The 13,362-nt window shown below is 39.6% G+C and overlaps 1 protein-coding gene across 4 annotated transcripts in view; it reads right to left on the minus strand.

Annotated features, from left to right (window-relative positions):
* The window catches only part of ROBO1 (roundabout guidance receptor 1), a 690,461-nt gene that overhangs the window by 47,027 nt on the left and 630,072 nt on the right, over positions 1-13,362 (minus strand). For all 4 annotated transcript variants that reach the window (XM_088050995.1, XM_088050997.1, XM_088050994.1 and 1 more), the window contains 8 exons: positions 11,634-11,805; positions 9,013-9,218; positions 7,537-7,618; positions 7,199-7,367; positions 6,938-7,104; positions 3,813-3,934; positions 1,395-1,626; positions 23-144 (listed from right to left, as the gene is read on the minus strand). In XM_088050995.1, coding sequence (XP_087907121.1) covers positions 23-144; positions 1,395-1,626; positions 3,813-3,934; positions 6,938-7,104; positions 7,199-7,367; positions 7,537-7,618; positions 9,013-9,218; positions 11,634-11,805 — 1,272 coding nt within the window. The remainder of the gene's footprint in view (positions 1-22; positions 145-1,394; positions 1,627-3,812; positions 3,935-6,937; positions 7,105-7,198; positions 7,368-7,536; positions 7,619-9,012; positions 9,219-11,633; positions 11,806-13,362) is intronic.

A 13,362-nucleotide genomic window follows, 5' to 3' on the forward strand; every position in this document is an offset into this window, starting at 1 on the left:
AACCAAGCCATGCCAGCAGTACCTTATATTCCTGAACCATCCCGTTCTGGTTGTCCTCAGGGGGTGGCTGCCAGGTGACCACGATTGCTGTCCCGTTCCCGTCGTTCTTAGTTACTGAAACGCTCTGAGGTGGAGCGCTGGGAGCTGTTTGTTCAGAAAGAAGGATTGAATGGTTATGTTTGTCACACCCACAAGCCAGTTTCTTTAAGTGGAAGATGGTTTCTGGGCTCTACAAATGCAATCTTTTGTGTCCCACCCTTCACTGGGGGCAATTGGTGCCCACAAGGCAAAATGATACAGAAGGAAAATGTATAACCCAACAACCAGGCTCTGAGTTCTGCTGTAGTTTTGCTGTGCAGGCCAGGAAAAGTAACACTCCAAACTGTACTCTGAGATACACATTACTGGCATGTCACAGTTCTGGGCACTGAGCTCCTCACTGGTCTCAAGTCATCTCACCCAGGACCAACAGTTTTGAAAAAAAGATCCTATACAGTCCCCAGTCTAAATCTCAGTTCCTCTAGTGTGTAAAGAATAATGAGTAATACAAAACTCTTTAAAATCTGGACAGAATGTGTTATTATTAACATATTTATAATAATTATTCATGTCCTGAATTTGAAATAATCCTTCTAAAAAGTGGATGCTTAGCTAATGCTTAGGATGAATGCAGCTATGCACACCTTTTGGATCATGTGCAGCAATAAACTGGAGCAACACAGCATTTCTAAAGGAGGAGGAAGATGGAAAGGGAAAGACTGCACATCCTAGCAGCAGCACCAAAATCCCTATTCAGAGGAACTGGCCACCTTGCATACTTATCATGCCTGTGCAGCAACAGAAAGAAGAGCTTTATGAACCTTGTCTCTTTAGAACATGTATGAGATGGAAATACATAATTTAGTCCGCTCTATCTGTTGCCCTCATTCATCTTTCCATTTTGTCTCACTGATTGATCCACATATAAAAGCCTTCTAAAAACCATGGTTTCCATTCCCCCAGCTACACTGCTTTGATGATTTCTGTGGTGTCTGCTATCTACTCAAGATAGTGATTAGCAAGTGGTTCAATCTGACAGAAGTCACTTGTGACCAGCCCATGAACTCAGCAGGGAGGAGTGCACACACTGCAGGGAAGATAAAAAAGCGCATTTCCCATTGTGTGTTGGAGGGGATTTTTGCACATCCCTCTCTCTCTGTCTCTCATGCCTGGCTCAGAATATTTACTTCTGTGTCACCAAACAATTCACATAATGATCAGTCTCCTCTGCCACAGATTGCCGCTCTCAAACAGCATGCACTTCAAACAAGATCAAATAATGAACATATCAGAGGGAAGCTGGCCAGGCTGCTACTTCAAAAAGGAAAGATGAAGACAGTCTAGCTCCTACTTGCCTTCTTCCAGGGTCTTTGCAAATTTCACTTCACTATCTGCTCCCTGAAACTCATTAAAGAAGGGGCGGGCCTTGATTTCATAGTTTACACCTTTCTTCAGCTCTGGAATGATAACACTGTTTTTGGTTGGAGTCCTCACTTCGAAGATTAACCACTCTGATTCTCCATAAGATGCTGGTGTAGGTCGGTACAGAATTTTATATCCTTGAATATACTGGGATTGCTGGTCCACCTGGCAAGACAGCAGAACACAGAACACATCCATAAACAGACAGGAACCAGGGGTGATGCCCATGACACCGTGCATGGCCCCTGGACTATCCCTCATATTATTCAGAGTAAACATCACTGCCAAAGCAGATAAAAGCTCCTTGCATTACAGCAAATTACAGGCTGGATTCACAACTGCATTAATCTCTTTGATGCTGGTAGAACTGTGCTGGCTTCCCTGGATTTAGGAAGGCATTAAGGGGGTATAACGAAGTCATTTAATATGCCCCAGCTCCATGAAATGAACAGTCTTTGCATCCGTGGAGCAAAAGAGCTTGGCACAGGTCAGACTGCTGCCCACCTGAATCTGCAGAGCAGGGCTGGGCACATGGGGAAAGGGAGATTTACAGTGCCATGGCTCAGGGTGATGAATATGGAGATCAAAGAGAGAGCCTGTCAACTCTCCCAAGGTGTGGGAACTTCCCAAAATCTGTGAAATGAGCACCGCTTCCTGCCTGCTTCTTTTTGGAGAAAGCATACTGAGAGGGTGGCCAGCTGGCACTGTCTCCACTGCTGTGTCTGGGCTCTGTCAGAGGGCAGATCACTCCAAAGACTTCCCCCATGTCCACCCACTCAGTGGTGGTTCCAAGAGGGAACATAAAACTCAGTATGGTAACAGGGATGAGACTTGAAAAGCAAATCAAGCTGATTTTCAAGTGAGTTTTCAAGTGAAAAGTGAGTGCTTTTCAAGCTAAGGCAATTTTATACCAAATCTATGGAGAAAAAGATCTGACTGTAATCGAGGGCAGATCCAATCTGTTTGACTATAGCTGAAACGGAAAGATACCTTATATAAATGTTGTGGAGCATTCACTATCTTTTTAATTACTGGTTTCAATTTCTGATGAATAAGGAAGTCCAGAAACAACCACAATAAAATTTTTAAAGTGAATGAGATTTTCCTGTTTTCAAAAATCTCATACAATGACATAATAGAACTGTGTGTTTGCAATTTCAATCCAAAGAGCAACACATTTCATTTTTAATAATCACATAAAGAATGCATGTGTTAGCTGAAACTGAGGTAATGCTTATTTTTGAAATTGCAGAGAAGCCACAGGCCACCCAAGAGACTGACAAAAGCTGCCTGTCTGGAAAAGGTTGTTCTGTAAGTAAAGGTCAAACAAAATTTGCTAGGAACCTCAAAGATGTTTTAATGGATTAGTTAAAACAGGAGATTGGCTGCTGCAGGTGGCTGTACTGGAGGTGAGAGTGTAATTACTGTGCAACACAGCAGATATTATTGCAGCATCGAGGAGCCCTGGGTGTAGATCAGGACTCCTTTGGGCTATGGCTCTTCTACAAAGTCAAAATGCATTTTGCTCCTGTTCAAAATATTCTGCTATGGCATGGCAGGAGCTACAGCCCATGCTGTCCCACACTATCCCTGCCAATATACTGGGATGTTCAGATGGAAGTCCTACAAAGACCTCAAAGTTCACAATTTATCGTTTTATTTCCGTTCATGCTATAATTATATCCCAAGCTTTTTCTTAATTCTGCATTCCATTTTAAAACTGATCTTTGAGTTCCATTCCTCACTCTCTTAGCTCCTCTGCTATGTCCTTCACATGGCCAACTCCCTGCTTTCCTGCTTGCTGCCAGAGCAGCATCAATATAATGCAATATGATGCCTTTTTTACCTCCTTTCCTTGCACCATGTATGCTCAGCTCACCACAGGAAAGGATGGGTTCAGGCGAGGCTATCTGATTTGGGTGTGTTTGTCAGCATGTCTGTAGCATGGGAGTAACATTTTTAAACAGAATTGTGCAGTATTTCTCTCTACAGGTGACTGACAGGGAATTACTCATGTTATCTCATTAAGAGACTGATACACATCCCACTGAAAGCAGTGCAAAGGCTTCAAATGGTATGACTTAGGAAGGCTTTGATCAGTCCTTTAGCTTCCAGAGGACTCTGAAACCCTCATCCTATTGTAAACAGTACTCTCTATGGAAACAAAGATGGAGAAAATGGATAAAAATTAATGAAGTAGAAAAGCAGAGCATAAGTAGCATTCTTCCTAGAGAAAAACATTTGCAAGCATACAAACTACTCAGCTTCTTAAAGTGTGTCCCCACTGCAAGTCGAGGCAGGACATCTCAGCAGTACATGTAAGCACCAGCAGGGAACAGATTTGTACTCACAGTCCAATGAACTTCGATTGAGGAGGAAGAAAGGATAGTGGGGTTGTGCAGATGTAGCACCACGTCACCCAGCTCTCTCTGGACCTGCTTGTGATCCACACCTTGACTTGTTGGCGGAACATCTGCAATGATTTAAGATTCCATTCTCACAAGTACACATGATTGTTAAGTACATGTAAATACAAATGAGCATGTCAAAAATATATGATGCTATCACTAATGAAGTAGACCCTCAGTACTTCCTAACCACGTAAGAAAAAGCCACATGAAGCATTTTCTTGAGTAAATCACCAACGTTTAGGTAGTACCAATGCAAGACACTGCACTTCCCTTCACAGAAACGTGAGGGTAAAGCTGCACAAAATACACACCACACTCAAAGACAGCTTTGGTAAATGGCTACAGCAGCCTCTCTTTACTCTTTCCTGCTGGAAAGAGAAAAAATTCTATTTCCCAATGCCAATCCCAAGAGGCCAGGCAACCTATAAAGAACAGCAAAAGCAGAAGCTGTATCTTATGATAAATTAATGACAAACTTACTTGGTGTTACCACAAAATAATGTTTTTAAAAACCAGAGAAAAGATAAATTACTCATATGGCTGCAACTTCTCTAATGGCAAGAGGCTTCTGTAAATGGGAGGCAGAGCCCAGTTGAGGGCTGTCTGGATCACCTGATATTTGGTCTATCCTATAGCTGGAAGAATTATTCATATGCATGAAGGGACAAAATCCTCCCAAAACATGCAATAATACAATGAAAAAATTTGGGCATATTGAGCCCTTGGAAAGCACATTTAACTGAAATGGAATGACTGTCAGATGTGTAAAATTTACAGGGTAATCACTAAGAGGGTATCTAAAACATGTACTATGGAAAAACAGAGTAACAGTTTCTGTTCTAGGTTCACGTCTCACTCCTTGATCACCTCATTTTAAACAAATACCATGTTGACTATGGATAAAATGCTGACTGGAAATTCATGAAAAGTACTTGCAGTGGTTACTAGTGAGGTTAATGTGTAGCCAGTGAGTGACAAATATGGATTCTTAGCAATCAACATCGATAATAAAATAACAAAACCAAAAAAGTCAATGGATTCCTCTACTGAGTCACTGCTATGTGATACTACAGCCATAAAGTATGTTCTGCAAACAATCCATTATCACAGTATTTCCCTCCTCCCAAAGTTTGAAAGCATTAAAGATAAAAGCTTCTGTTAGGGATCATTGCCCAAATATCACCCTGCTCAGAATGTAACAGGAAAGCCAGAGGAATAATTAGCTCTAGCTTGGCTAGTCAAGAGATGAGTCATCCACAATATGGATCAAACCATTCACATCTGTGCTACAAAATGATGTGTGTGCTTTCTTGTTTCAGCTCCAACCTTCCAAGATGGGGACTGTCAGCAAAAACACCCAAGAATGTGGTTGTTAATGTTTGCAAAGTACAAAGATGAAGGTACTAGGAAGGTAGTACTGAAGGGAAGAAGGCACTAAAGGTAGTAACCTACCTTTATCTCAGTTTGTGCACTGAACAAGCAGTTAGGACCAGATTATACCGCCCTTAGACAAAAGCCAACTGGAAATTTTTGGACTTGCTTAGCTAGTCAACAACTTAAAAATTAAATGGTATTGGAAGAAGGGCAGAACTGCTCTAAAGGACTTGACACTTGATTACATTTCTTAAAATTGGAGAAAATTTTATGTGTTAGTTGTTGCTTTCACTGAGGTATTGTGTGGCTCCTGGGTTTTCAGCTCTACTAGGTGCCCAGAGAACAGTGAAGCTTTTCCATGTCATTATAAAGCACTCAGATGAGTGAACAGAACATTTGCTATTTTTCAGAATCAGGTCAGTAATCAGTTAGTTTAGGACAGACACAATACCTCTTCTCCAGAAATGAAACTACATTACATGAAAAACAGGCTTGTGCAGCTCTATTCCCAGAAATCAGGAATCACTAAAAGGTTATTAAATCTCTGCTTGGTAACAGACTTGGGAACCTGTGCAATCCTGATTTGCCATGGGGCTGTGACTCTGCTGGCCATACATATCTGCTGAAATTGGCACCCATCAGGAGAAATGCATAATACCAAAAGACAGCAATGTGAAACTGCTCACACCCCAGGGGAGATGAGAAAGATTTGCTTTCAGACCAACTACAGAAAACATGAGAAGTCACCAAAGAAAAACGCTTTGTTTCCTTTAGAGAACTTCCTTTCAAAAACTAACATGTATTCACTTATGCAAACAAAGAAACAAACATACAACAAAGACACTCTTAATAAGCCAGTGGGTCAATTTCTCCAGTAAGTAGGAAGATCAGAAAAACAAACGAAAAAATACACTCTCTATCACCTTTTCTTTGAAAGAGTGTGTCCAGTTTTCCCTTCTTAAGAATCTAAGCTTTTCTACTGGACAAATGCAGGTGTCAGAGCTGTAATGCATTATTCCCTGCACATCATCCTAAGTGTCATTTATTGGCTACAGTGAACACAAAGATAGTTTTAATTTTAAATAGCTGGACTTCAGTCACAGCTGGAGTCAGTGGATGACTCCTTCATTCACTTCTACCCAGACTTTTCTTTCACTTGGCTATCTGTAAGCACTGCTTTCTACCCTCTTTTGCTTCCAACACTTGTACTGTGGAAACACTTGTAACATACTGCCAAAACCTCTTTACTGGTTTGTGATGCCAAATTCCTTCAAATTTTCAACTTTTTCTTATTGCAGCAGAAATCAACTTAGATTACATGCTGTTTCTCTCCCTGTCTCAGTCTTAAGCCTTATTTGATTCACTGGACATAGTAATAACATTTCCATGGAATTTGAGGATTTGTGTGGGAACTCAAAAAAAACAGGGATTACTTGGTTGCTAGCAAGAGCTATTCTGCAAGTTGTAACTACCTTTGGATAAGAGATTGGGTTCCCTTAGGCAATGCAACAAGCTGTTGGAGTCTGTGTTACAGAGAAAAGTAAGTTTAAACACTGTGTTTTACTGTAGTAGATATTATAGCCAGGATAGGTAGGCAGTACAAAGCTACCAGAATTCCTGCATCTGGTATTGCTTAGTCAACTTGTGACAGCTGCTGTGGACACCCAAAATGTTCAGTATCAAAAACTTACCTTGAGTTTTCACTGGATCAGATATTTGGCTTGGGTCACTCAGCCCATATGCATTAGCTGCTCTCACAAGGAAGAGATAAATTGCATTTGGTTTTAGCCCTTTCACTGCAAAACTCTCAGTTTTCACATTTTCAGCTACAGTTTGCCAGCTGCTCCCTGATGCATGGCTAAGGATAAACCACACAACAGCAGGTTAGTGGTTCTTTAGCAACACATTACATGTAAACACACAGACAGCAAGATCATGTGAGACTCACATACCTGAAGGCCTCAATTATGTAAGAAGTTGGTGTTGCACCTGAATTCAAATTGGGTTGCCATGACAACGTTACTGTATTTCTGCTGACATCTGTAACCTCAGGCTTTGATGGAGCACTAGGAATCAAGTTTGGGTCAGTGGGTCTTGGTGGCTGCACTGGGACTCCAAACTCTGACAAAAAGGAGAGAGAAATGCTGAGTACGGACAGGAAGCAGCTGTAAGCAAAATGCTGCTCATATCTGCACTGGTAAATTATGTCAGAGTCAGGTATCTTCTGCATTTCAATTTCTGGTTTTCCTTCATGTATTTTCTCCACACAGAGGAACCCTAATGGATTTACCTTGGACCTCTATGAATGCGCTCCACGTCGCTTCGCCGCTCGGGGTTGAAGCAATGCAGGTGTACCGGCCAGTGTCGCCCAGCTGAACGGGAGAAGAGAAGAATAAATATTTGAAACAGTCAGGCACTCAATGGGCTAGAAAAGTAATTACAGCCCTCTACGTTCCCCCATGAATATGGATAAATGTATTAGCCTGCAAAAACTTCGCACCAGAAACTCCTTCCGTTAGAAGTTACAATTTTGACAAGCAAAAATGGGTATTTATTTCTGAGCAATCACAAAAGAATCAGAATTGAATGCTGCAGATTCTAACGTAATGTTAATTATTCTGCAATGAACAAACTGAAGGCCATTTCCTGTAGCAGTTATTCCTTACTCTGCAGAGGTCCTAACAAATAAATTGAGAAGGAACTCAGATGACAAGACCCCATGCAACTGTCAACCTTCTACATAAATAATGCCCGGGGATTTATCAGGACTGGAGTGCTGGAGAACACGTCATCCTTAAAGCAAGGCTTAAATACTGCACAGGGTACATATGAGGCTCCCTGTGTTAGTATAAATTTCACTCTACAGCAGACCCAAAAAAGAATCTCCATATGCTATCCTCATCCAGTTTTGAATGTTGGATTATTTGTCCATATGTGACTTAATCACATTTCAAAAGTGTATCTTCTTTTTTCCCCAAAAAAGAAATGCTATCCTCCTCAGGTCCCAGCCTCAGCAGATAAACTGAAAGGAAGTGATCAAAAATCACAGATTCAAGCTCTAAGCCAGTCTAACTTGTAATTGGCAGCAGGGCAACTCTAGGGAATATGGCAAAGTGATGTATTCAGCTTAATCTAAAAAGAAATTGCTCCATTTCAAACTACAGAAAAGAGAGTAGAGAATTTCCAGTATGCTACAACTTCACATTTCAGAACGTTATAAAGTGTGCAATGCATGACCAACAGCAATACTGGCCAGGTACTATAACTCCCTGAGGAAGCCAGGTATTTGACAGGTGGTTAACCATTTTAAGCTATGTTACACTGATGAGTGAACATGTTTAAACACTAAAACCTCTTTTGAAAAAAGCTGTGTACATGGCTCTATTACTGAATATGCTAAACAAAGGTCTTCTTTATAAACATTTGAATTAACTAGATCATTTTAATCTATTAGTGCTAAAGCCCAAATAATGTCATGATTTGTCTTACTGAAATATATTCCCCTTCATGTTTTAAGTACCAAATAATTCTGTTAATTAATACCTCTTTACAGCGTTTTTCATTATGAAATCTGAAATAATGTGCCCTGGGCAGGTGTTAACCATAAAGAATGTATTATCTGAAAACATGAAGTATTAAATAATTTAGTAAATTTATGTAACCTTTCATAAATTCTAAATATGGGGTTTACTACATCAAAAATGCCTGGAGGGTGAAAGCACAAAATGAAACAAAACAAGAAAACCCATTTGCCAGCTCAAGCTACCTTGGCATATCTAATCTGCAGTGCTCCTGTCTCCAGCTGCTTGATGCGAGAGTCTTGGGTGGAAATGAGGATCCCATCCTTTTTCCAGAGGATAGTGGGCATTAATGTGCCTGTGGCCACACAGTTCAGTACTAAAGTACCATCTACAGCCACAGTCTGATTCACAGGACCCTGCCGAATGACAGGGGGAGGCCGGTCTGCAATCACTGCCAGGAGAAACAACAGGAAAGACATTTCTGCAACTGGAAGCAATTTTTTAATCGTCTAAGCAACAGCAGTTGCTTGAGGCTTTGAAACAAACTAAAAATAATTAAACAAGTAATTAAAGTTGGAGGCATGCATTATTCAGGGCAGGGTGCATTACAAAGATGCACAGCTATGGATGATTAAAATGATACACAACACAGTATTTTCAGAACAGAGGAAGTATCGCATATTTCACACTGCTATCCTCCAGGCATTCTCCAAGTCCAATGTCTTTATGAAGTGATAATGGAAAAAGAAAGGACTTCCCAGATTCTCTGGCAAGACACAAGATTTCACCTTTCCCATCTTTTACCACTGCCAGGCCTGTGTAACACAGCTCATACATCTAGCACTTAAAGACAGACAGAAAGGAGGCAGGCAATCAGGGGATAACCTCACAAATTTTTATGTGCCACCAACTCATCTTGGTGTTGTGTCCTATTTGTGAGATACCCAGAAGTAGGGTAAAGAAAACACAAATGATAGAATAATTTTGGGAAGATTTCTTCTATGAAATCTTTTTCCAGTAGTTTCTGACTTTTATGATGACTTCAGAGCCACAAAGAAAATCCCACAATCCCATTTCTATGTTAATTTTAATGCATCTTTCACACAATGAAAATTAAGTGCTATTGATGGGTTATTTAATTATAGTGTACAGGAAAATATAAACGAGTCTCAATATTCACAGAAAAAATAATGGTAGTCTTCCATTATCCAAAAAAGAGGTCAAAGTTTTCTTGCTGGGTTTCAGGGATCTACTTTACCTGTACCATCCAAGATTACATGGATTGATGATCTGAAAATAGCCATAATTTTAAATGTCATAAATCTGTTCAGCGGTGGCATGGGGCTCACGTAACTTAAAAACTGGTTTGGTGGCTGAAATATAAACCTGAAGTTCTGATCATTTGTGAACATCAGATATTTCTAAGTTACTTTTCATAACAACAGACAGGATGTTAGCACTGTTTTTTTTGGCTAAATTCCAACTCCCATAATTTCATTTGCATGTTCAAATGACACTCTGTTTTCAACTGCATTTTTAATCCTTTAGCTCTTGTCCCAACCTGTTGCTACACACTTTATGGCTGTCACAATCTTTCTCAGCAGAGACAGACAGAATAAGCCCACTTATAATTTGCATTTGACAAGTTTGTAAAGAACTTTGCAGTTGGCAAAGGTAAGGAGATGACTGATCTGTGCTTTATAGGAGAAATCTAATGACACTGAAGTTCATGGCTGATTTAAGTCCACTGAAGTTGATGGCAACTCCTACCTTTAGGAAAACTACTTGTAAAGGTATTCTAATACCTTTACAAATATTCAGCATATTCTGCCTTCACTTTTGTAAAAATACCAAAAAGTGTCCCCAAACATTATAAAAGAAATCTACCCATCAGATCAATCTGGAGAATATAGTAAAGAAAATACATTTAAACTGATTATTTCTAAGTTCAATAGCAGGAAACTGTTGTAAATATACTTCTCACCCTGCCATGGCCTTCTCCCCAGTGAAAAAAAGGAAAAAAAAAAGGATTAGGAAATGTGGCTTACAGTTTGTGAGGAACCAGAAGGGAGTTAGTCCTATTCCATCTATGTCAATCCAAGGGGAGGGGGAGATAAATAAACAATTTTATCCTACAGGTTCACTGCATATTTTAGTACATTGTTATTATTTCTAGGTTTTCTATAGGACAAATGGCTGTTTTATGGAATCTCTTCTCAGACATCTTCCCTCTGCTCAAATTTCCTCTTTTCCTCTGTAAATGCTAAGATTAGTAGTTTCCCCATGTATCTCTGCTGTTAAAAATAAGAAGTATTTCTGATAATTGGCAAACTGGCCTCACACCAGCATGCATTACTGCTTAGAATGCTCCCTGTAGCTTTTTCATCTTGTATTTTTTCCTTACTCCTAAAAATGGATGTATAATTTCTGTGTTATTCTGCTGATCTCCATATAGGTTGATAATTTTTTTTTCTTGCTAAAACACAATATTAAGAAACAGGGAAAAAAACAGGTGAATGGAAGTGCTAAGCAAATGGCCACACAATAAAAGGGATAAAGAACCAGACAGCAAGCAACCTAAAAGTAAATTGAATCCAGTGGCTAAAAAAGTCAGATAAAAATTAACAGATCTGACTGAAGTCCATACACTGAATATACTTGCCAAATACAAAATGGAAATATAGTTACACATCATCCAGAATTGTAAGCCCCTGACAGGGATAGCCAAACCAGGATTTTTATGTTCAAAGAAACATGCAATCCACATTTATGCAAAACAGATTTCAAAGTAGTGTCACATCACCACACTGCTGTCTTCAAAAAAAAAATAAAAAACTTGGAAATGATAAAATGAATCTATGATTACCATCTGTAACTTCCAAGTAGGCTTTTGTTATGATACTTCCTGCAACATTTAAAGTCTGGCAGATGTAGTACCCAACATCAGATCTCTGGACATTGGTGATGGTGAGATCTCCTGTCTGAGAGACTGAAAATCGGCTGGATGACTGAGGGGGCTGGTATGAGAAAAGCAGATTCTGAAAGATGTACAGGAAAGAAAGTGGGGAAAAAATAGGTTAAATAAATTCAAACATCTATAAGCATAACTTTAAAATAGCTAAACAAATGAATCTTTTGGTATTATGCAGAAAACATTCTGCTCTTCATGCCTTAAGCATGTCTACACCACAATGCAAGTAGCACCTGTAGGATTTTTTAGTGACAAAATAGGTGCAGATATGGACCTACAGAATTGTGTAAGACTTTAGACTTTTGGGATTGCTCTAACGCTCTCCAGGATCAATACTGGACTTTGCACCAAGTTTAACAGAGTCTAGTGAAGATGTGAAATGTACAGACACTGAAGTGGTGCAAGCAACTGCGGTGAACCTCAGTAATTTGCTCTAATGCTCCTTTTTAGAACTTGCTCCAGGGCATTTGTTTGCTTTCATTTAAATGCAGATGGTGGTTTACTTATCTGTATTTTAACATTTGCCTTCCTAGACTGGAGCAGTTTTTTTAAAAGAGATGCTCTGTAGGTCTCTCTGAATAGAATGTTTGTGTTTTATGAAAAGTCTTGTAATACTGAGCTACATCCTATGCCTATTTAGATAGTTTGGTTCTGAAGTACATAGTATTTACCAAAAATCAGTTGGAGGTTGAATTTCTACCTCTGACTGAACAACCCTTGAGTAAGAATACTTAAGGATTACAGAGGGTATTTATCTCTTTTTCTTGGCTAACTACATTTTGCATTTCCAAAAACTGTCCAAAGGAATGGGACACAATATTCTCCAGTATTAGCAAATACTATTTGTTGGCCTCCTCTTTCATTTCTTTCAATTATCACATGTGGTCACCACTCAGCAGAGTCAAAAATGAGCAAAAAAGAAAAAAAAGGTGCACTAGACAACATGTGGAAAACAAACAAACAAACAAACAAATAAAAAGCATTAAGTACTGCTATATATATACACCACTGAAGTTTATCATCTAAACTTGGTCAGCAGTCTAGTTGTACTTAGGTATTCAGACAGAAATGTTGCAAATGGAGTAAAGAAGCCCATCTCCAAGTGTTCTCAATTTCTCTGCCCTATTGTTTTGTAACACAAAGAACCCTGTCATATACTCTTGCACCATTCATTCCTTCATTCACAGGAAAACTAGAATCCCATATTCCTTCTTTCCTTCCAATAAAGAATACTTTGTGTCACATCCCTCCTTCAAAAGATGACTCTGAAAGAAAACTGCAATTCTCTTGCTGAGCTATATTGTGTTTCACCCACTGGCTTTCAAGATCCTTTACAAAGAAGATGAAAATAATTTTCCCTCCCATTCAAATAAGGAACTTGGGAGAAAAGGTGACCTATTCAGGTATGGTCTGTCAGTCGACTGATGGAGTGGGAAAGTAGTTCTCAGCCCAGAACCAGAGTCCTGCCCATGCAGTGATGCAGATCAATGCAGCAAACAGTTCAGCTTGCCAGAAACTCAAAACCACATGGCAAACTAACAGCTGCACCATAAACCCAGAGCCAAACTTTTTGAAAATCTGGGAGTGATTGAGGGATTTGACCAAATTTCAGCATAAGTCTCCA

The sequence above is a fragment of the Pseudopodoces humilis genome, chromosome 2 (genome assembly GCF_049639895.1).
Source record: "Pseudopodoces humilis isolate 2021_Gansu_Grassland_sample_001 chromosome 2, ASM4963989v1, whole genome shotgun sequence".
NCBI classification, from domain to species: Eukaryota; Metazoa; Chordata; class Aves; order Passeriformes; family Paridae; genus Pseudopodoces; species Pseudopodoces humilis.